We start from the raw sequence: 22712 nt of genomic DNA on the forward strand, positions 1-22712 counted from the left end.
GGGGGGGGGGGGGGTCAATGTAGCGAAGATTTACCAGGCTGGTTCCTGGGATGGCAGGACTGTGATATGAGGACAGACTAAATCGATTAGGATTATATTTAGAAGAGTGAGAGGGGATCTCATAGAAACTTACAAAATTCTAAACGGATTAGGAAGGGTAGATTCAGAAAGATGGTGGGGAGTCCAAAACTGGGTTATAGTTTGAGGATAAGGGGTAAACCTTTTAGGACTGAGGTGAGGAGAAATTACTTCACCCAGAGAGTGGTGAATCAATGGAATTCACTACCATAAAAAGAAGTTGAAAAGGCAAAAACTTTGTGTAATTTCAAGAAGGAATTAGATATAGCTCTTGGAGCTAAAGGGATCAAGGGATATGGGGGGAAAGTGGAATCAGTGTATTGAATTTGAACCTGATGATCAGCTATGGCCATAATGAATGACGAAGTAGGCCTGAAGGGCGAAAGGCCTCCTCCTGCACCTATGTTTCTACGTATTTCACTGATAGTCATAAAAATCCCCAGTGATTAAAGTATTGTTTTGGAAATCATTGTAGATTGGTGTAAACTTTATATCGGCAAATATATTGCAAACTGTAATTCCTAAAATTCAAAAATTGCTCAAAAGATTTACTTCCTTTGAGGTGAACCCTGAAACATACTTATTTCAAACCATAATCTTACTTGCAATCTTTGGAAAATCATTTGCATGTGCAAATTGACTTTTGGAAACGGATCAATTTTTTTGTTATTCAATTTTTTAAAAATGCTCTGAAGGACTTTTTGAAAACAATCTGAATTATCGAACAAAGGTAAAAAATATAAGTGCTCAGCTGGAAACCAAGTATACTAGTTACCCAGAGGTATACTCCAAAGAGATTATCCTGAATCCACAACAGGATGTTAGATACCAACATAATCATACCAGGCAGCACGGTAGCATTGTGGATAGCACAATTGCTTCACAGCTCCAGGGTCCCAGGTTCGATTCCGGCTTGGGTCACTGTCTGTGCGGAGTCTGCACATCCTCCCAGTGTGTGCGTGGGTTTCCTCCGGGTGCTCCGGTTTCCTCTCACAGTCCAAAGATGTGCAGGTTAGGTGGATTGGCCATGATAAATTGCCCATAGTGTCCAAAATTGCCCTTAGTGTTGGGTGGGGTTACTGGGTTATGGGGATAGGGTGGAGGTGTTGACCTTGGGTAGGGTGCTCTTTCCAAGAGCCGGTGCAGACTCGATGGGCCGAATGGCCTCCTTCTGCACTGTAAATTCTATGATAAAAATACTCTATGATTCCATTTATAAATGAAAACAAGGCAACTGAAAAGGAGACCAAAGCCTAGAAAGAGAAACGGTAAACTTATAATGAAAATTTGCAAAACCAAATGGAAGTAAAGGATCTGCAAAAGATGTAAAGCTCTTTATATTTTTAATCCACATGGCAGCTGTCATGCTTGTGTTAATAACACTGCTATTTTCAGGGTTTAATTCTATATATCAATGTGCCACAATACCATACAGACTATTTTTAAAATAGCAACATTGGCAATGCTTTAAGATTACATTTACCACCAAAAGTTTGCAAATTATTCTGGGACAAAAATATAAATTCCCCTTTTAATATAATGTACAAAAAACACCCAATTTGAAATGTTTAGATTTTCAACAAGAGACTTTGCTATTTCCTCATCAGCAAAGGAAAAATGTGCATCAAAGACTGAAGGAAGGAAAATGCATCGAGAAAAAAGGCTTGCATTCCATGCTGTTCCAAGACAAACAATGTGAACACCATTCTTCATCTGTCTCAATAGGTGGAACGTTCACCTCAAGAGTCAAAATCTGTGGGCTCAGACCCTAATCCAGAAGTGGAACACACACTACAATTCAATGGAGAACTGCACTGCCCGAAGTGCCAGCTTTTGGATATGAGTTCCTGGGATTTCAGTCACTAAAAGAGATCCCCCAGCACTATTTAAAGAATTGGGGTCCTGCTGGCTTACATTCCCCCCCTCCCCCCCCCCCCCTTCGACAGTCACCACCAGAAGCGGATGAATTTTCTGGTTAGGTTGGCGACCCCGGGTGGAGGATCATCCACTCGGCATTTTTGGTTGAAGATTACTGCAAATGCTTCATCCTAGTCTTTTACACAGATGTGCTGGGCTCCTCCATTATTGAGGATGGGGATATTTGTGGAGCCTCCTCCTCCAGTGAGTTGTGTAATTGTCAACCATCATTCACAGCTGGATTTGGCAGGACTGCAGGGCTTAGATCTGAAATGTTGGTCTGGAATCACTTCGATTTGTCAATTACTTGCTGCTTATGCCATTTGGCATGCAGGGAGTTATAACTTCACCAGGTTAACACATCATTTTTAGGTATGCCTGGTGTTGTTCCTCACATGCTATCTGTACTCTTCATTGAATCAGGGTCAATCCCCTGTCTTGGTGGTAAAGTGGAGGATATGCTGGGCTGAGGTCACCGATTGTGGTCGAGTACAATTCTGCTGCTGCTTGTGCCCCTCTGTGCCTCATGGATGCAAAGTCTTGAGTTGCTGGAATCCTTTGAAGTCTATCCCATTTAGCAGGGTGGTAGTGAAGCATTTTGCGATGTTCCTTTTGTTACCAAAGTTCTATTCAAGCAGGTTTAGGAGAATATTCGGAATAGAATTTATATTTCTTATTGTGTTTTTAGTATGAGATGAAAAGATATTGAACTCTCTAGCTTTGCTATTATTTAATCTGACATTAGATGCACACGCAGTAATTTAACAGTTAAAACTAGACAAATCAAACTTTCAAAAATAGAACAAAGCATCCAAATACCTAATCTGGGGTGGGATTCTCCCCTACCCGGCGGGGTGGGGGGGGTGGGGCGGGGGGTCCCGGCGTAGCGGAGTGGCGCCAACCACTCCGGCGTCGGGACTCCCCAAAGGTGCGGAATTCTCCGCACCTTTAGGGTCCAAGCCCTCACATTGAGGGGCTAGGCCCGCACCGGAGTGGTTGGCACCACGCCGACTGGCGCCAAAAGCGGCACCAACGGCCTTTGATGCCTGATGCCCGGCACCGGCCGAAAGGCCTTCGCCGGTTTGCGCATGTGCCGGTGGGTCAGCTGCCGCTGACATCACCACCAGCGTATGCTCGCTGGGGGATTCTCTTCCGCCTCCACCATGGTGGAAGCCGCGGCGACGGCGGAAGAAAGAGAGTGCCCCCTCGGCACTGGCCCGCCCGCCGATCGGTGGGCCCCGATTGTGGGCCTGGCCACTGTGTGGGCACCCCCTGGGGTCCGATCACCCCGCGCCTCCCCCAGGACCCCGGAGGCCCGCTCGCGCCGCCGATCCCGCCGCCACCAGAGGTGATTCAAACCACGGCGGTGGGATTGGCCTCTCAGCGGCGGGACTTCGGCCCATCGCGGGCCAGAGAATCTCCGCAGGGTCTTGCTGATCAGCAGGCCGTGATTCCCGCCCCCGCCAATTCCCGGGTGGCAGAGAATTTCTGCCACGGCGGGGGCAGGATTCACGCCGGCCCCGGGCGATTCCCCGACCCTACAGGGGGTCGGAGAATTTCACCCCTGATATTTTAACTAAAAATGGTCTACTGCCAAATTAAGTTGTTGTACGTACTTTGGTTATTAACGATTTTCATTGGGGCTATTCTGGATCTTAAATGAATCATTAATATGCACACATACAAGAACAGATTTTCATTCATCTAGTACTTCAGCATCCAGGCAGATTGAAATAATTGAATTGAAACTTTAGCAAAGGCAGAAACACAATTTAAATTTGGAAGCCATTTAGTCTATGGATGCATAGAGAGTTCAGATGCTGATCACCCAGGATGTAATTGAATAGAAGGTCTTGAAGGGTTGAATGACCTACTGCGGATTCCTACATTCCTGCTCAAGTTTCCTTGCTTTGCCTAAATTCTAGAAACTTTATTTCACAAATTTCTGCCATTATTTGCAGTAAACCTGACTTACAGTAGATGGGAAAGCTTGTTTTAGAATTTCTTTCAGTTGTATAAATGCAAATATTTATGCATCAAAGATTAATAATCTGGGGCACGGTAATGAAATGGTTAGCACTGCTGCCTCACGGCGCTGAAGATCGGTGTTCGATCCTGGCCACGGGTCACTGTATGTGTGGAGTTTTCACATTCTCCCAGTGTCACCCCAAACCAAAGAAGATGTGCCGGGTAGCTGAATTGGCCACAATAAATTACCCCTTAATTGGAAAAAAAAAAAGAGTTGGATATTCTAAATTTAAAAAAATCAAGGATTAACAATCTGCAGTTATGAAAAGTTTTGTCCAGTGCTTTGAAAGGAAACTTACACATAGTCAGATCGCCAATGTACTAGAGATGATATTCGAGCAAAGAATAATTTTCCTATCAGGAAACTTTTAGTGAAGGGGATACTCAAACATTTAAATGGAGTACATGACTCACAGATTCCTCTTGATGGAACTTTATATTTACTCTTACAAAGTGAGAAGCACTTCCCCAAAATAACAAATATCACCAAAATAATAAATATCGCAAAGAATTATTATCAATTTAAACGTCCCTTCGTGGCTGATTTTTGTTAAGGAGCATCCAAGCTATGCGCGAATGAGATTGTTAGGAAACGGACTTGTGGGTGTTTCTCAGCTCAAGGCACATAAAACAATCTAAATAATCAAAAGGCTTTGAAATAAATCAAAAAGATATATATAACATGCTGCTGAAATTTGAATGGGATCCAGAGCCCTTGCCCTCTCGAACAGTGATACAGTTTAAGAACCTTAATTTCAATATTCTGATTTTCTAATTTAAATGGCCCTACAATTGCTTCAAATGTATTTAAATGACACAGCACACAATTAGTGACCTTTACAAATAGATAGAACATGCTGTGAATACCAAATCATTACACTGTTCTTTCCAATGTTTAACGGAAGATGGATTAACTCTGATATGAATATTAGGGTAATTTTAATTACTGTTTTCTAACAAAGTGATTAGTTAATTGTTACCAATTTTTGCTAAAGCCGAACATACTAATAATTAATTGTTCAGCGGAAAGAATCTCAAGCAAAGCAGATTTTATTTCAATTTTATTCAAGCACAAAAACATTTCTCAAACCGTTGCCTTGATTAACCAGAATTGTGCAAATCTATGGGCAGTGGAAGGAAAGGTTGGCTTTTCTCTCCCTTAGTCATCTGTGGAACTTGGAAGAACAATTTCAACACTAAAATGTTCGAATGCTCATTTTACTCATCTTGTAAAAGCATTCTGTACATTTCAATAGAAGATAAATGTATCACAAGATTCCTCTCTCTCCTTCTCATTTTATTGTTAGTTATTTTATATGTGCAACAAAACAGAGTTAATTATTGATTTTTTTAGGGTAAGGATCCTTTGAAGAAGAGTGATCATAATATTTTGAATTTCATACTGAGTTTGAATGTGAAGTGGTTAAATCCAACCTAGGGTCTTAAATTTAAACAAAGCCTATTATCTAAGTATGAGGGTTGAGTTGGATAAAGTAGAATATACATGAAATGTGTCTTATGCTGAGAAATACCCACAAATCTGTTCCATAACAATCTCATTCCCACATAACTTGAATGTTCCTCATCAACAAACAAGAGACCAATATCTAATAAAAGTAAGCAACTTGAATTGATTAAAATTAAAGAACTAGATAAATGAAATGTGGCTAAAAAGCTATCAAGTCCCTGAACTTAATGTCCTATAGTATAGGGCTTTAATAGAGGTGGCTGCAGAGATAGCGGGTGTATTGGTTTCCACCTTCCATAATTTTCTAGATTCTATTACAGTCTGCATGTATTGGAAGATGGAAAATGTAACCTTAGTGCTCAAGAAAGGAAGGAGAGAGAAAACAGAACTGTATGTCAGATAGCCAGGCATAGTTTGTAAAGAAAATGCTCGGTTTTATCATTAGTGACGTGGTAACAGGGCACTTAGAAAATCAGAAAATTATCAGGCAGAATCAACACATTTTTGAGGAAAATTGCATTTGAAAGATCTATTAGTTTTTTGAGAGTGTAACTAGCAGGGTAAATACGTGGAGGGGGGTAGGGGTAATGATAGTGGCAGTGAATGTAGTATATTTGGATTTTCAGAAGGCATTCGATGAGGTGCTACACAATAAATCATTCCACAAGGTTAGAAGGCATTGGATTGGAGGTAATAAATAAGCATGGATTGAAAATTAGTTAATGGGCAGTAACCAGAGAGTAGGAATAAACAAATCTTGTAACTATGAAGTACCACGAGGATCAATGCCTGGGCCTCAGCTATTTATTATCTTTATCAATGAATTAGCAGGGGGGAACCAAGTGTAATATATCCAAGTTCACTGAGGATATAAAGCTGGATGAGAAAGTGAACAGTGAGGATGGCATTAACAGTGCAGTTGGATATAGACAGGTTAAGTGAGTGCGCAGGAACATGACAGCATAATGTGAGGAATTGTGAAACTGTCCAGTTTGCTACCATCTGCCAGACTTTGATAATGGGGGTCAATAGGCTTTCAACGCACAAAATTTAACTTAATCACCACCCAAGACAGAATTTTTGATTCCCAATATTTGAGCAGTGTCGAGTTATTCCAATATCAATCAATGGAATGCCCTAATCAGAGAAATCAAGTGAGACAGTCCAAATTTGCTAGAATTAAGTCTCAGAATTACCTGAAGATGATAACAACATTACAAAGTACTGCACTAAGGAACAGTTTGAAGATTAGGAGTGATGCGGTGTTAAAGCTGTTTTAGCATCCAATTGAATCTTAGTTAAGTTGAATGGTTACATACCACAAGGAGGTCATTAAACAAGAAGATTTCTCGCTGATGTAAGCCAAGTTTCTGTGGTTTGTTGGGATCTGGAACCTCAAATAATCGGCAATAGCAGACTAATCTTCGATGGGGTAGGGAAAGTACCTGAAATGACAAAGATCAGCAGAGCATTTCAATACCATTCATACTGTCACAACAGATCATGCAGGTGACCTTGAGGTTTATGTTGAGAAAACTATCAAGGTGCTACGGATATCTTTAAAACTTAAATGTTCGAAAATTGGGATTAACCTTGTTCTCATAAAAACATTTCAACTACACAAATTTATTGTCTAGATTGAATACTGATCGCAAAATATGTTTGCGCAAAATCACCATGTCAACTTTCATAGAAACCTCTCACATCAATAATTCCTTTTCACAGAAAATTATTTTTCTATTTCTACAGGCTTTTGTTATCTTTCAAGAATGGTACATTATTAACTACATGCATATTATTTTGCATTCCTTGAAGATGTTTAAACTCCATGATCAAATTGAAGCTTTATTATCCCATTAGACCTATTCCTTTAACTTTGCATCATGTACAATATAACCAATTCAAATAGATTATCTGGTTATTATCTCACTGCTTGTCATTTCTGGGAGTTTGCTTTGCACAAATTGGCTGCCATGTTGCCCTCATTATAACAGTGATTACACTATAAAAGTACTTTATTGGGATTTCCTGAGGTTTTGAAATGTAAGTTTATTCTTTCTGTTACAGTCCTTTTGTATCCTTCTCCCTGCCATCGTCCACTCTCATCTCCAACAAATACGAGGTGCTCATGAATTTATTTGTCACCAAGGCCAACTGATGAGCTGCCAATTCTCCTCCCTTGCCTTAGCCCACATGCCAAACTTCCCTTCAGGTTCCTCCCGTCAGCCCCAACCTTGAACTGACATCTTTCCCTAGCTCATCTTCTCCATGAGAATTACCAACTGCTCTATCAACCTTACTTGCATCAAACTGCTGACTACCCAACTTACCTTCCTGATCTTCATGCTTCTTATATTGGTATAAACTCCCAAATCCGTGCCCATTTTGCTGGCAACTCTATCTTTTGAGCGCCCATTATCAAGTTTCCTCCCCTGTCACAGGCAGAGTAAATCAGCAGAAACTTCGGGCAACTGCACGTTTGCAGTTAAACTGTTGAAATCTGAAAGTTGTTGTTCAAGTTTGCAAGTTGTTGTTCAAGTTGGCTGGTTCCTTCAGATGAACATAGAACATACAGTGTAGAAGGAGGCCATTCGGCCCATCATGTCTGCACCGACCCACTTAAGCCCTCACTTCCACCCTATCCCTGTAACCCAATAACCCCATCTAACCTTTTTTGGTCACTAAGGGCAATTTATCATGGCCAATCCACCTAGCCTGCACATCTTTGTACTGTGGGAGGAAACCGGAGCACCCAGAGGAAATCCACGCACACACGGGGAGAATGTGCAGACTCCACACAGACAGTGACGCAGCGGGGAATGGAACCTGGGGCCCTGGCACTATGAAGCCACAGTGCTATCCATTTGTGCTACCATGCTTCCCTACACTGGTATCTCAGAGTTGGCATTCAAGATAAAATTGGTGTATCTAAATGATATTCACTAAACTTGACTGATCAAATTAAGGCGTGTCCAGAAATTTTTTAACCGTGTGATGGGTCTTAATTACTACCGGAAAATTACTCTGGCATGGAAACTGAATATTTAAATGTGGAGTCTCATTCCTTCAGAATTTAATCTTTTGGTGATACAGGTTTAAAAAAAAATCTTTTTTTTTCTTGTCCAGGTCTCTTGTGTCCAGCAATCTGATTGGTTAAGGAGATACACGGTCGGTTGCAACAGTGAATGCTGGGAATATTCAGCAGGTCAGACAGCACCTCGAGAGGGAGAAACAGTTAGCATTTCAGATATGATAAGAAGCCATTGATCTGAACTTTTAACTGTGCTTCTCTCTCCATAGATGCTGCCTGACCAGCTGAATATTCCCAGCATTTTCTGCTTTTGTTTCAGATTTCCAGCATCTGCAGTATTTTACTTTTGTACACAGTGTTTATATCACAACAAATTCTAGAGCAAACACCCAGAAGGTCGTGGGCAAATGTATGTGTAATGAAAGGTTTGCGCTGTTTGTTGGCAGCAAACCACAAATACTGGACCAATGTATTTTCTGCAATTCTGACACTGTGGTGTCATATTGAGGGAATACTGCTCTGCCGGAAGTGCCTTCTTTCAGATTCAATGTTAAACTGAAGCCCCATCTGCTTGCTCAGGTAGATGTTAAGAACCCCTGGCACCACTTCCAAGAAGAGCAGGTGAGTTAACACTGATGTCCTGGGCAAAACTGATCCCCCAATCAATATCACAATAAAAGATTATCTGGTCATTATTACATCTCTCATTGTGGGAGTTTGCTCATTTACTGTGTTTCTTACATCACAACACTGATTATATACAAAAGTACTTCATTGGTTACAAAATGTTTCAAGATATGGTCATGAAAAGCACTACAAAAATCCATGTTTTTCTTAAAAATGCTATCGCAGTATTCAAATGGGCAGGCTAATACCACCTTTAGAGTGAAATCAAGGATGAGTGCTAAATATAGCCTTGCCACTATCCCATGAACAAATTAGAAAACATGTTTGCTTGCCAATTGCAAACTTTTAGCATTCCTAAAAATCAACATTGTGGTCATTGCATTGTCAGTATGCAAGACCTAATGCAGTTTCTATTGTTCCTACAGTGATACATTGAATTTATTTACAGCATCAAAAACCTGCATTTAAAATAATATAATGAAAGTAGGTCAAAACGAAAAGAAATACCTACACAACCAAGTCCATGATGTAGAGATCCAATCTGCAGAAGAAACACGGACACAGTAAATTAAGTTTCAAAGGGAAACGGGATTTCAAATCACAACACTGTAAGCATATTGTGCTTTAAAACTAATTTGGACCAAACAAAATATAGAAACATATCATATATTATAGATTTGTGCAGTGGTTGAAATTTAGTCCAACGACATTGGACATTTTAGGCTATTAAAAGTTTTGTCCGATTTTCAATCTTCCTTTCCTAAGGAAAAGTATAACTTCCCCACAACTTTCATTCTTCGTGTGAGCATCCTGGGAAATCGCTCCATCAAGTTTTCTTGCTAATTAATGGGAACAAACTCAAGTACTATTGCTGACTGTATTTCATTAATTTCATTATTAAACGGAATTAGATTTTTAATGTTTTTATTTAATGCAACCTCAACAAGAACGGTTGAGAGATGACTTAGTACGGAATTGTGACTTGGGACGCCATCGACCAAATATTCTATTGGCCTGAAAGGTGTAGAAAAGGTTAACTGATCAAAAATAAATAAATCAAGCTTCATCAGTCCGGTGAAGTGAGAGAGCAGACAACTTGTATGGGGAAAACGTGGAGATAAACAACTCCCAAGTGGATGGAGGTAAAATAGTGCCTTGAATCCGAGACAAGATATCTGGGTGTGAAGGTCACCATGTTCTCACTGTTTGGCATTGGAAGCCAAGATCTTGACAGTTCGATATGACTTGGGTGGGCACAGATGGTTTATTGACAGCCTTTGTCATTCGACCATTCAAATGATAGCTACTAGGCAATGATTTGGTTAAATTCTCCATAAACATTGGTGTGTAGATAAAGTACAAGGAGGTATACCTTGAACACAGATTGTGAGAAGTTTTTACATATGTTGTTGATTAATGCCACTGTACCTGGGGCAGAACAGGAAGCCTTTACATGGACATCAGCCTCGACCGAAAATGGAGTGGTAATGCGGTTACGTTTTGATACTCCTGTCTCAGACATTAGCATGTGTCAAGTTTTTTTTTTAAACCTATATACCAAATAAAATATAACGACTGTCACCAATTCCCATTATCTCTTCAAATTTGGGAAAAGGTTAACTGGCTCCCTATAATTGGCCCAATTTCCTTACACTTGTTTCTAGAAAGGATTTTTAGATATATTACCTGCAGATATGGCCTATAATGTTACCACTCTGTGAACCAAATAACTATATTCAAAATAAAGGAAATTCAACAGAAAAAGTGGACTAAAATGACCAATGGGTTCATTTAAATTGTAAGTCCTGTTTATTTAAAAAAATTCATTGAGGGATGTGGGTTTCGCTGGCTGTGCCAGCATTTATTGCCCATCCCTAATTGCCCTCGAACTGATTGGTTTGCTGAGCCATTTCAGAGGACATTTAGGAGTCAACCATATTGCTGTGGATCTGATGCCCAGAGCAGGTAAGGATGGTTGATCTCCTTCCCTAAAAGACATTAGTGGGCCAGATGGGTTTTTACGCCAATTGACAATGGTTTCATGGTCATCATTAGACTTTTAATTCCAGATTTTTATTGAATTCAGATTTCAACATCTGCCATGGTGGGATTCGAACCCAAGTCCCCAGAGCATTACTCTGGGTCTCAGGATTATTAGTCGGGTGACAATACCAAAGTGCCACCGGCTCCCTGAGTTAACATTTAATATGCAGTGTTGAGTGCTTTTTCAGTGTATCCAGTTCCCTTGAGTTCAGCAAAGCAGTGTTTAAAATTCTTCAATGTTAAGGGTCAATTTTCCCCCTTCCGGGCATTAAAACGGCAGAATTGGAACATCAAGTCAGTAATAGGGTTTGCCAAGATTAGATACAAAGTGCAGGGAAGAGCAGAAACAGCTTGTAGCTAAATCTCTTAAACAAGGCAGCCACAATTTAAAGGTCAAATTGCATTCTGCCGGAAAACTAAAATTGGCTGATGAATGACTTTGAACATTGTGATTTGCAGACACCGTTTTGAAGGTGGTTCAAGTAAAAGTGCAGCAAAGGAGGATTTCCTTTTTGGGACCTTGGTGCACACGTTGAACAGAACCCACGTTCAGCAGGAGGTATGGCAAACTGCCAATGGATATTGACAAAACAGAGAAGAAAGGTTAGTAATTGCCAAGAAGTCTGCCAGAGTAAGCTGAACCAGTATTTCACGATGCAAAGCATATGGGCAAATTGGGCACATCCAAAAGGGTTTAATCTCACCCCATTTTGCCACGTTTGCAGCTGAATTCGAAGATCACAGCAAATGCAGTTGGAACACAGGGCAACGTGATGCATAACAATCAAAATAAACCCAATCGAATCAAGGTGAATAGATCACACCCAACACTCAGGGCATGAGAATATAGCAGAGTGGAATTTGGAGGAGTCGCGAACATTAAGAGGTTAAAATATCACCCCTTTCTTGATCATTCTTCTTCCCCTTATTCACTCCTTTCTACACTCCAGGATACCACCATGACTCACCTCATCAGCAATATAACCTCTGTCTGAAGGAATGTCTTGGTAATCAACATCCTAACTTGCGTTTCTTTTCTGTAACTTTCAGTGAATTCAAGGATCAACGCGATCTCAATGCTAAAAATGCCAGCAATCTCAGCCTCCTCCATTAATCACTCATTTTATGGTGATCTTTAGGGGACCCAAAGCCTTGTCAAATAGGCAGTGTTTGCTGCCAACACGGCACAGACACACTTACACATTTCACTCTGATGTCATTGTGAGTGATGGAGATTGTGGTTGCACCAATTGACACAACTGTGATGTAAAGTACCAACTAATCAAAACAATCCAACGTCTCTACACACAAGTCCATTCATTTGCTGCAGTGTATATTCCATCCAAACTTAGTTTGGTCAAACAGGCAGTCCCAATTTGCGGTGTTCATCATCTTGGATGCACCTCATCCTCTTTATAGGATTCAGATCAATCTTGCACTCTTCTCAGCTTGATGCACTATCAATTGCGACGGGACGAGAGTATAATGTAATCGAGGCTTTATTACACAGAGATGTGTGGCCTCCTACGGCAGCTGATGAAATGGCTGCTGTACGGAGAGCACACACATTTATACTCCGCCCACTGGGCGGAGCCAGCAGGCAGGGATCTACCCCCAGACCTGTAGTACAGGGGCCTTACCATAAAACCCATATATACAAGATAATACATCAGTGTTGACCACCACATTCACCCCCTGTTAAAAATGAGTCCAGCAGGGGTGGTGGAAACTATTATACATACAGATTGCTTTTAAAAATTACAGAGGTTACAAATTTAGATGATCCGGTGCCTTGATCTGTCGTCGAGAGCGCCGCAATGCTGGTGGCGACTCGGGCGTCGGCTTGGTCTTCGGTGACTCTGGGTGCGTGTCGAAATCCTTTTCATCCCCGGGTGGGAGCAAGTGGGGGCTGTGCCGGGGGAAGGGAGGGTGGCGCCGGGGCGGGGGGGGAGAAACCAGCTGGTGCCAGGTCCCCGAGGGAGACTGTGTCTTGGCGGCCGTCAGGGTACGCTACGTAAGCGGACTGCGGATTGGCGTGGAGTAGCTGTACCCTCTCAACCAACGGGTCCGCTTTGTGGAGTCGCACGTGTTTACAGAGGAGAACAGGTCCTGGAGCTGCCAGCCACGTTGGGAGCGAAACCCCGGAGGTGGACTTCCTGGGGAAGGCAAAGAGACGTTCATGGGGGGTTTCGTTAGTCACGGTGCACAGGAGCGACCGAATGGAGTGAAGTGCGTCGGGGAGGACCTCCTGCCAGCGGGAGGCCGGGAGATTCTTTGGTTAGCGGGATGTACCGCGAGGGAGCAGCGCCTTACCGTATCGGGGTGGATGAAGCTCTCAGTGCTCCCGGATTCCAGAAGGCAGGATATCTCGTGCCCGTCGACCTTCAGCTTTGTCGAAGCGGTCGCGAGGTTGAGACTGGTCAATTGTGACCGAGGTGAGACGTGGCTGGTCGTCGGTGGTTGCAGGTGATGAGTGGTCTGATCAGGTGCCCGACGAGCAGGTGTCCTGAGGCGGGTAAGATGGCGGTGCCTATTGGTTCTGAGACAAGCAAGATGGCGGCACCCACGGGCCGCTCATGGTCCGAGTAGAGGAAGATGGCGGCGTCCACTGGCCGCACGTGGGGAGGCCGGGACAATAGCGATGATTGAGCGGGCCTGGCACACTGCAGTAAAATGTCCCTTCTTGCCACAGGCCTTGCAGAGCGCGCTACGCGCCGGGCAGCGCTGTCGGGGGTAGTTTTGTCTGTCTGCAGAAGTAGCATTTGGGTCCCCCGGGGTTGGTTGGCTGCCAAGCGGCGCAGGCGTGAGGTTGGCTGGGGGCGGTCGCTGATGAGGTCCATGATGGGTTGGCCGCCGGCGGGGCCCACGATGCACGGGGGGGGGGGGGGCTGTGCGGTTGGGGGCATAAGTCTGTACGTTGCGCGAGGTGACCGTAAGCGAGAGCGCTAGTTTCTTGGTCGCTGCGAGGTCAAGCGTGGCCCCTTCTAAGAGGCGCTGGCGGATGTAGTCAAACCCTGTGCCCGTAACGAACACGTCTCTCATCAGCAGGTTCGAATGTTCAGTGGCCAAAACGGCCTGGCAGTCACAGTCTCTCACCAGGGCGAGCAGGGCACGCCAGAAATCTTCCACAGACTCACCGGGAAGTTGGTGCCACATGGACAGGAGGTGCCTGGCGTAGATCTTGTTGGTCCACCGAGTGTAATTCTCCTTCAGTAGCGCCATGGCTTCTGCGTAGGTTGGCATGTCCTGGACGAGAGGAAAAACGTTGGAGCTCAGCCGCATGTACAGAATCTGGAGCTTCTGGGATTGGGTCTGGCGCAGACCCGTGTATGCTTCAAAACAGGCTAGCCAATGTTCGAAGTCATTTTTGGCGTTGTCTGCTTGAGGATGCAGCTGCAGGCGATCTGGCTTGATGCGGAGGTCCATCTCTGAAAAATCTCTGTGTAATAAATTAATGCACTATCAATTGCAACGAGTCGAGAGTAGAATGTAGTCGAGGCTTTATTACAGAGATGTGTGGCCTCCTACAGCAGCTGACCAAATGGATGCTGTATGGAGAGCATACACATTTATACTCCGCCTACTGGGCGGAGCCACCAGGCAGGGATCTACCACGTACCTGTAGTACAGGGGCCTTACCGTAAAACCCATATATACAATATAATACATCAGTGGTGACTACCACACAGCCTCAATATGCTGTGGATATATTGGTTTGGTAGGACCTGTGTAATAGAAACCATGCAAATTTATAATCCGCACAAAACAATTGTAACTTTCAACTCGAGTTCACGTTATCAGCACAGAAAATGCACCTGCTGTAGTGAGGCCATATCACTAACATTCCCAATAGTCCATGACTGCACCAAATAGTTTTAAACTTCAAATTGGGCATTTGCTTCAGCTTGTCTAGGACCCAAATGCTTTATCCCTGCACAGGACTGGTATAAATAAAGAGCTGTTTGCTGCTGACGTGTCCGACGAATGACAGAAATGGTGTCTGCGCATGTACAGTCAAGTGCTCATGTACAGACCTCTCCAACCAGGCTTACTCACTCTTCCAACGTCTTCCATCGGGCAGGAGATACAAAAGTCTGGGAACACGCACAAGCAGACTCAAAAACAGCTTCTTCCCCGCTGTTACCAGACTCCTGATGACCCTCTTATGGACTGATTAACACTACATCCCAGAATGCTTCACCTGATGCCGGTGTTATGTAGTTACATGGCGCACCATGTGTTGCCCTATTATGTATTTTATTTTCATGTACTCAATGATCTGTTGAACTACTCGCAGAAAGATACTTTTCACTGTACCTTGGTACACGTGACAATCAACAAAATCCAAACATAATCCAATCCAATCCAGAGGGTGTCAACAGCCATTTTGCGTTGACAAGGGACACAGTGTCAAGTATTGTATGCTCGGTTGCGTTTTAATGCCATGTGGAGTGAATCAAATTGACTTAAGATTGGCATGTGATGATGGGGCCTTCAGAAGGTCAAAACGATTATCCACCAGATGTTTTTGGTTAAAGATATTTGCAGATGCTTCAGCCTCGTCTTTTGCATGTGTGCTCAGCTCAGCTCCCCTGCCACTGAGGAAGATGTTGTTCTTGGTCCCTCTGCTCCTTTTACTTTATCAACTGCATCATAGTTTGTGACAGGATGTGTCAGGACTGCAGAGATTTTACTTGATCTATTGTTTACCTATGTCCATAGCCTGCTGCTGCGGCTGTTTGTCTTTCGTGCAACTGTGCTGCAGATTTGCCAGGTTGGCACCTCTTTTCAGGTAAACCTGCTTGAGTTGCCAGTATGCTCCTCATTGAACCAGGGTTGACAATCTTGTTTGATATGGTGATGTTGCAGGCCTGAAGGAGTGGCGGATGAGCCAGCATGGACTGCAGGTTGTGGAAGTTTAATGTTTTGCTGCTGCTAATGGCCCATAGCAACTCATGCATGCCCAGGTTTGAACTTGCATGCCCAGGTTTGAACTACTAGATTTATTCTTAATCTCATTTAACACTTGGAGGTTGGCTTTAGCATGAAGGCAGTACTTGGTCTCCACAAAGGACAATATAGTGGTCACTTCTACCAATGGTATCATGGACAGATGCATCTCCACCAATTCAATTAGTGATGAGATCAAACAGGAATTTGCTCAGGGTGGTTCTTGTACTGTCTGTTGCAAGTCCAGTTTGGCAGCTGTGTCCTTGACCACTGAATAGATGTGACAAGTTACTGAACATCACCTCGGTGACAGCCAGCCATGTTGGTAGGAATATAGCAGAAACATCTTCCTAATGTTCAGGGTCCTACTTTTCCCTATCCTGCAAGAGGGTAATCATCTCAAATCTGTCCAACACTTTTAAGTTCTCCAAATGGCAACAAAACTCACTGCAGCAGATAGCAATAATCTTGATTATCTTGGTGGAACCATTGTAAAGGTACTTTAAATCTGCTTTGAGTTGTTGACAATGTGTTGAATACTGATTCCTGTAATTGCAAGGGCACGCTGCTGAATGTGCCGCTGTTGCAATCTTCCTTGATCTTAGAATCGGATAATTACCTTACAAACAGGTTACTTGGCCCATCAAGATTGTGGCAGAGTTTTTCTACATAAGCTACCCAAATCATATTGTCGATAATTTGCATATCATTTCTAGGATTTTACATTAAAATGAGACTCAGGATCATTTTTGCCAAGAACTCTCCAGGCCATCTGAAAAGTGATGTAAAACGCACAATGGGTACACAGAGCAATCTCCATTCAATTTCTCAGCCCTAATTAAATGTTCCACTACAGTGCCACCAGCCATGGTAACTGGGAAATTAGCTGTATAGAATCTTGCACTTTAGTATGTTTTTTCTGCGGTTTAATTACCTTAATTTATGTGCCACTATAAATTTAATAGAGCCATTCTTTTAAAGGGTGTTAACAAGCGAAATACGGTGGAAGACGTAAATAATGTAAGGTCAGAATGGTGTGTCATTTGTACAGCCCAGCTCCCCTGGGAGAATTTTCAAACTTTGCATTTTAGTAGGTTGCTATAAAGATTCTCAGATCTCCATTCCAGGAATCTGGTTGCATTTTCAGCTGGGTAATATCTGACTGTTCCTTGCACTTTACAGCAGCTTTGATGCATCTCCATGATTAAGCATATTTCTGCTAAGTGAGTAATTTCAAGGTCAATGAATGATCATTTTAAATATTTCATGCATGCTTTGTGCCACATAATTTTGGAATCACACACTTATGAACAAACTGTGTCCACATTTAACTGACCACAACTGTCTTCGTGTCGACATGAAAAGTCAGGTTAGTAATTAGCCTTAATCCGAAAGGACTTTCGTGGAAAATAACTTTAAATTAAGTCCAAGGACAGGCCAATTGCACAACAATGTGCTGATGCAATCAAAATATTTCAGGTTAAGGGTCTAAACACCCATGGTTGGGGCAGCACGGTGGCACAGTGGTTAGCATTGCTGCCTACGGCGATGAGGACCCAGGTTCGAATCCTGGCCCTGGGTCACTGTCCGTGTGGAGTTTGCACGTTCTCCCTGTGTCTGCGTGGGTTTTGCCTCCACAACCCAAAGATGTGCAGGGTAGGTGGACTGGCCACTTAATTAGAAAAAATTATTGGGTACTCCAAATATACAAAAAAAACATTAAACATCCATGGTCCAGAGCTGCAGAGAACATTTTACATTCATGCCACCTCTTCTTTTGAATGGTTTTATCTGAACTCTTACCCTCCGTGCTAAATACACAATTATTCAAAGAGCATTATACTCTGCCATTGAATGTATGTGAACTTACTGGTTTCTTTCCCACAATCAACTTCTCAACCTTCTGAACCTGGGAGACATGATCTTCATTGGTCTTGAGTTCCCTTTTGCGGATTCGTTCATAAATTCCTGTAAGCATTTCTCGAGGGATGTCTTCTCCATCATCCACCCCTGCAAGACAATCCTGGTTAGTTTCCTAATTATACTTTATTTTCTTACAGCGACAGGGTGATCCTTGTAGTAACAGCGTCTATAAAGGGTTAATGTGTGACTGGCTTCAGGACAAGCCTCACAATGATGTAAGAGAACACATGATCCACATCTAACGGTCTGTCGAGTATTGGACAGAGCAGAGTGTACAAGTATGGAGCCAGCTCCTACCTTGAACTCTGCTGTACATATGTGCATAGTTCCTGTAGTTAAATATATACAGTTAATCCATTTAAGACTATGAAGACTTCATTAAGACCTACCTATCCAACACCCTACAGCAATCCTCGCTTGAAAGTAATAAAAGGTACCTCGTACAGATGAAACTTTGCTGTGGAAATTTTGTGCATGGTAGAATGGCAAAATTGTTCACAAAAGTCTTTCTTCCATGTAGATCTAAAGTTAAAGAAAATTGTTACATTTTATCTGCAACCCGATTATACTTTTGCAGATAAAATGCAACCGGGGAGCGTGAAGAGAGACATTTCCTATAATCCAGACACCCATCATGTCCGAGGACTGGATGTTGAACCAATGGCTACTACTGACAGGCACACCCAAAACCTCTTGCAAATACACAATGGGTGAAGGATTTCAAGGAAACACTGCCAGACAGTGGAGAGAGATTGCAAGTGACAAAGGAAGAGTCAAGAAAGTCTTCGGCAGAGGAAACAAGCTGCGGACTGCGCTCTCTCCCTTTTGAAATAAGCGAGTTGCCTGGTTTCAAGAAGCTCCAGCAGAAACACACCAGCGAACTGAGATCATGTAATAACTGCAGCATCCTCTACATCAGACTGCACCCAAGAGATCAGCTAACCAAAATTGATTGCAACATTTAAAATCTAACCCTCAAGAAGAAACAAAGGACAGTTAACCAAATATTCTTTTACTTTTTATTAGACCCTAATGCCCATCATCTCTGATACCTGTGCATTTGTCCAGTGTTTGCAGAGGGCCGATGCTTAACATTGCATTTTTATTGTCTATCTTGAGTTTAGTGGTAAATAAATTTCCTTTTATGGGCTCAAGAAAGCTTGTTTGATTGACTCATTATTTTTTATAGTCCAAATAGTTCACTACATTCAGATTTGGAAAAGGTATATACTTGTAAGAAAAGGAAACATAAACGTTTGTTATGACCAATCAAGAAGGTTTAATGGAGGAGAGCCAGTTCACCCCTTCTTACCTGGCCATAGCAATGCTCTTTCCACTGTGGAGCATGCATGTTGCAGCTTCATTAATTAGGGACCTCATTTTTAAGTCTGCATGGTGCTGTTCCTGGCATTTGCAATTTATTTACTTGTTTGGAAATCAATCTTTTAATGTACATTTACATTTGCGCCACACAAATGCCAGGCAATGATCATCTACAAGAGAGGATCTAACCATCACTCCTTGACGTTCAATGTCAGCCCTGGATCCCCCACAAACAACATCCTGAGGGTTACCACTGATCAGAAACTGAACTGGACTAGCCATATTAATACAGTGGTTACCAGGACAGATCAAAGGCGAGGAATCCTACGGCAAGTAACTCACATCCTGACCCCCCCCCCCCCCCCCCCCCCCCCCCCCAAGCCTGTCCACCATCTACAAGTAAAGAATGTAATGGAATACCCTCCACTTGCCTGAATCAGTGCAGCTCCAACAACACTAGAAGCTCTACATCATTCAGGACAAAGCAACCCACTTGATTGCTCCCCCTTCCACAAACATTCAATCGCTCCACCACAGATCAACAGTGGCAGCCGTGTTTACCATCTACAAGAAACACTGCAAGAACTCGCCAAGGCTCCTTAGGTAGCACCTTACAAGGTCATGACCACTACTATCCAGAAGGACAAGAGCAGCAGATACCCGAGAACCCCACCACCCGGAGATTCCCTTCCAAGTCACTCATCACCCCCGACTTGGAACAATATCGCCGTTCCTTCACTGCCGCTAGGTCAAAATGGAAATTCACCACCACCAACTGAAGGGCAACTAGGAATTGGCAATAAATGCTGGCCTAACCAACAATGCCCACATACCGTAAATGAATTTTGAAAATAGCATGTATGAAAAATCACTTATTTCAAAATGTAATCATTTCATATGTAGGAGGTCCATCAAAAAAATCATTTTAAAATGCAGCTGCTTGGAAATTGTGCGCTCTTTTCCTTCCTGGATTTCATAGAAAGAAGATAAATGTTTGGGCTTGCAGCTGCCTATGCTGTCAGAGTCATTTGTGTTCTTCATCTGCTACAAGTCACTGTCATCTGTATCTGACAACACAGCTTAAACAAACAAATGTAGACATTCCGTCTGATGCTTTTTGTTCTCGTTTCCGGTAACTTCCTTATTTGGGAAGTGAAACAATACAGGTACACCTATTTGAGCTAACTTTTCCATTTGCTGATGCCTGCATTTTCTTCCTCCATTCTTTTATTCTGTTCCCAACTGCTCACCACCTGTCAATGCTTACTTCCCATCACTGCTACAAGTCATTCCATCGACTTTCTCAGTTTACCTTAACAGATTTGACTAACCCATGGCTGAAGGATCCAGTTTTAACTCCTACGCTCCCAGTTTCTCTTGAAGTTTCTCAACTATTTGCAAAACTGTGCAATTTATCTGCAACTCTTCTTACCACCTTGGGTGAGCTAAACAAATATAAACAAATATATATCATTGCCCTCAAGCAGTTGAAGTTCAGGGCTCTTGATTTATTTTTTTACTTAATACACATGCACAAGCTCAACTGCCGCATTATGCTTTGTGCAAACAGTTTGTAATAATAATGTTTCAACTCATTTGACAAATTACATCACAGCTCCAGTGTCCCAGGTTCGATTCCCAGCTTGGGTCACTGTCTGTGCGGAGTCTGCACGTTCTCTCAGTGTCTGCGAGGGTTTCCTCCGGGTGCTCCGGTTTCCTCCCATCGTCCAAAGATGTGCAGGTTAGGTGGATTGGCCATGATAAATTGCCCTGAGTGTCCAAAAAGGTTTGGTGGAGTTACTGGGATAGGTTGGAAGTCTGGGCTTAAGTGGGATGCTCTTTCCAAGGGCCAGTGCAGACTTAATGGGCCGAATGGCTCCGTCTGCACTGTAAATTCTATGATTTGCAAGTCTGCTGATGGGCCACAAAAAATAGATTTGACAGCATAGGTATCAGTGGCATAAATGCCAGCAGCCATTTTGCAGACAGCCAGAATCAGAATTAAACCAATAGTTTGAAGGCAGCTTCAAGAACAGGTCAGAGGCTAGGAATCCTGTGGCGAGTAGCCCCCTACCCTTCCCCCAAAGCATTTTCACCATCTACGAGGCACAAGTCGGGAGTGTGAAATAGTCTCCACTTGGCTGGATGAGTGCAGCTCCAACAACACTCAGCTCGACACTATTTGGTTCAGTGATTGGCATCCCACCAAAAACATCCACTCCCTCCACCACTGGCGTACAGTGGCAGCAGTGTGTACCATCTAAACGATGCACTGCAGAAACTCATCAAATCTCCTTAGGCAGCACCCTCCAAACACACGACTGCTACCATCTACAAGGACAAGGGCAGCAGACACATGACCACCTTGAATTCCCCCTCCCAAAGTAACTTACAATCCTGACTTGGAATTATATTGCTGTTTCTTCACTGTCGCTGGGTCAGAATCCTGGAACTCCCTCCCTAACAGCACTGAGGGTGTACCTGCTCCACAGGGACTGCCCTGAACCGCAGGGACTGCAGTGGTTCACGATGGCAGCTCACCACGACATTCTCGAGGGCAATTAGGGATGGGTAATAAATGCTGGCCCAGCCAGCGACACCCACATCCCATAAATGAAGAAAAGAAGTTATTCATTGGGTTATCTTCAACTCACAATTATGTTTGCTAACTATGCAGACAAAAGCCTAACACCTATCCTATTGGCTCCCTTCATTATTTGAAAAACGTGCTCCTCATATTACTCATAATACTTGCATATTATTTCATTTCATTTTCATTTCATTTTTCATTTTCATTTTATTTTCATAGAGGTTTGAAATATACAAACTTCTGTGCCGCACTATATCCGTTCAAACATATGAAGCAGGATTCTCCATCCTGCCAGCCCTGTTCTCTGGTGCGGTGTGCCACCGCTGGCAACGGGATCCTCCGTTCCAGCAGCCAGCCAAAGGGATTTCCCATTTTGGCCAACCCACGGCATCAGGAAACCAGCTGGCGTGGGTGTGCTGTCAGCAAAATGGAGGATCCCGCCGACATAGAATCCCGCAGATGATTTTTCATGACAATGGGTGGAACCAGTTTATGAAAAACAACACTGTGGCCTATTAAAGAAAGTGACAGTTCAGTGCTGCTAACCTCGTAAGTTCTTGACAAAATCCTCCAGTTTCATCTTGCGTTCTGGTTTCACATTGGGGCTGTACATGTCGGTGTTCAACAAAATAATTGCAAAGGCTAGGATGAAGATTGTATCAGGATTTCGGAACTGTCGCACAACCCCAGAGTTGCAGATACAGTATCGTTGGCTACAAGAGAAGAATAGAAAG

General features: G+C 43.0%; 1 protein-coding gene across 7 annotated transcripts in view; it reads right to left on the minus strand.

Moving 5' to 3' along the window:
• Positions 1–22712, minus strand: part of iqsec1b (IQ motif and Sec7 domain ArfGEF 1b) — a 577194-nt gene that overhangs the window by 11248 nt on the left and 543234 nt on the right. For all 7 annotated transcript variants that reach the window (XM_038812711.1, XM_038812710.1, XM_038812715.1 and 4 more), the window contains 4 exons: positions 22525–22691; positions 18013–18152; positions 9661–9690; positions 6811–6936 (listed from right to left, as the gene is read on the minus strand). In XM_038812711.1, the coding sequence (XP_038668639.1) occupies positions 6811–6936; positions 9661–9690; positions 18013–18152; positions 22525–22691 (463 nt within the window). The remainder of the gene's footprint in view (positions 1–6810; positions 6937–9660; positions 9691–18012; positions 18153–22524; positions 22692–22712) is intronic.

Source organism: Scyliorhinus canicula, chromosome 11, assembly GCF_902713615.1.
Source record: "Scyliorhinus canicula chromosome 11, sScyCan1.1, whole genome shotgun sequence".
NCBI lineage: Eukaryota > Metazoa > Chordata > Chondrichthyes > Carcharhiniformes > Scyliorhinidae > Scyliorhinus > Scyliorhinus canicula.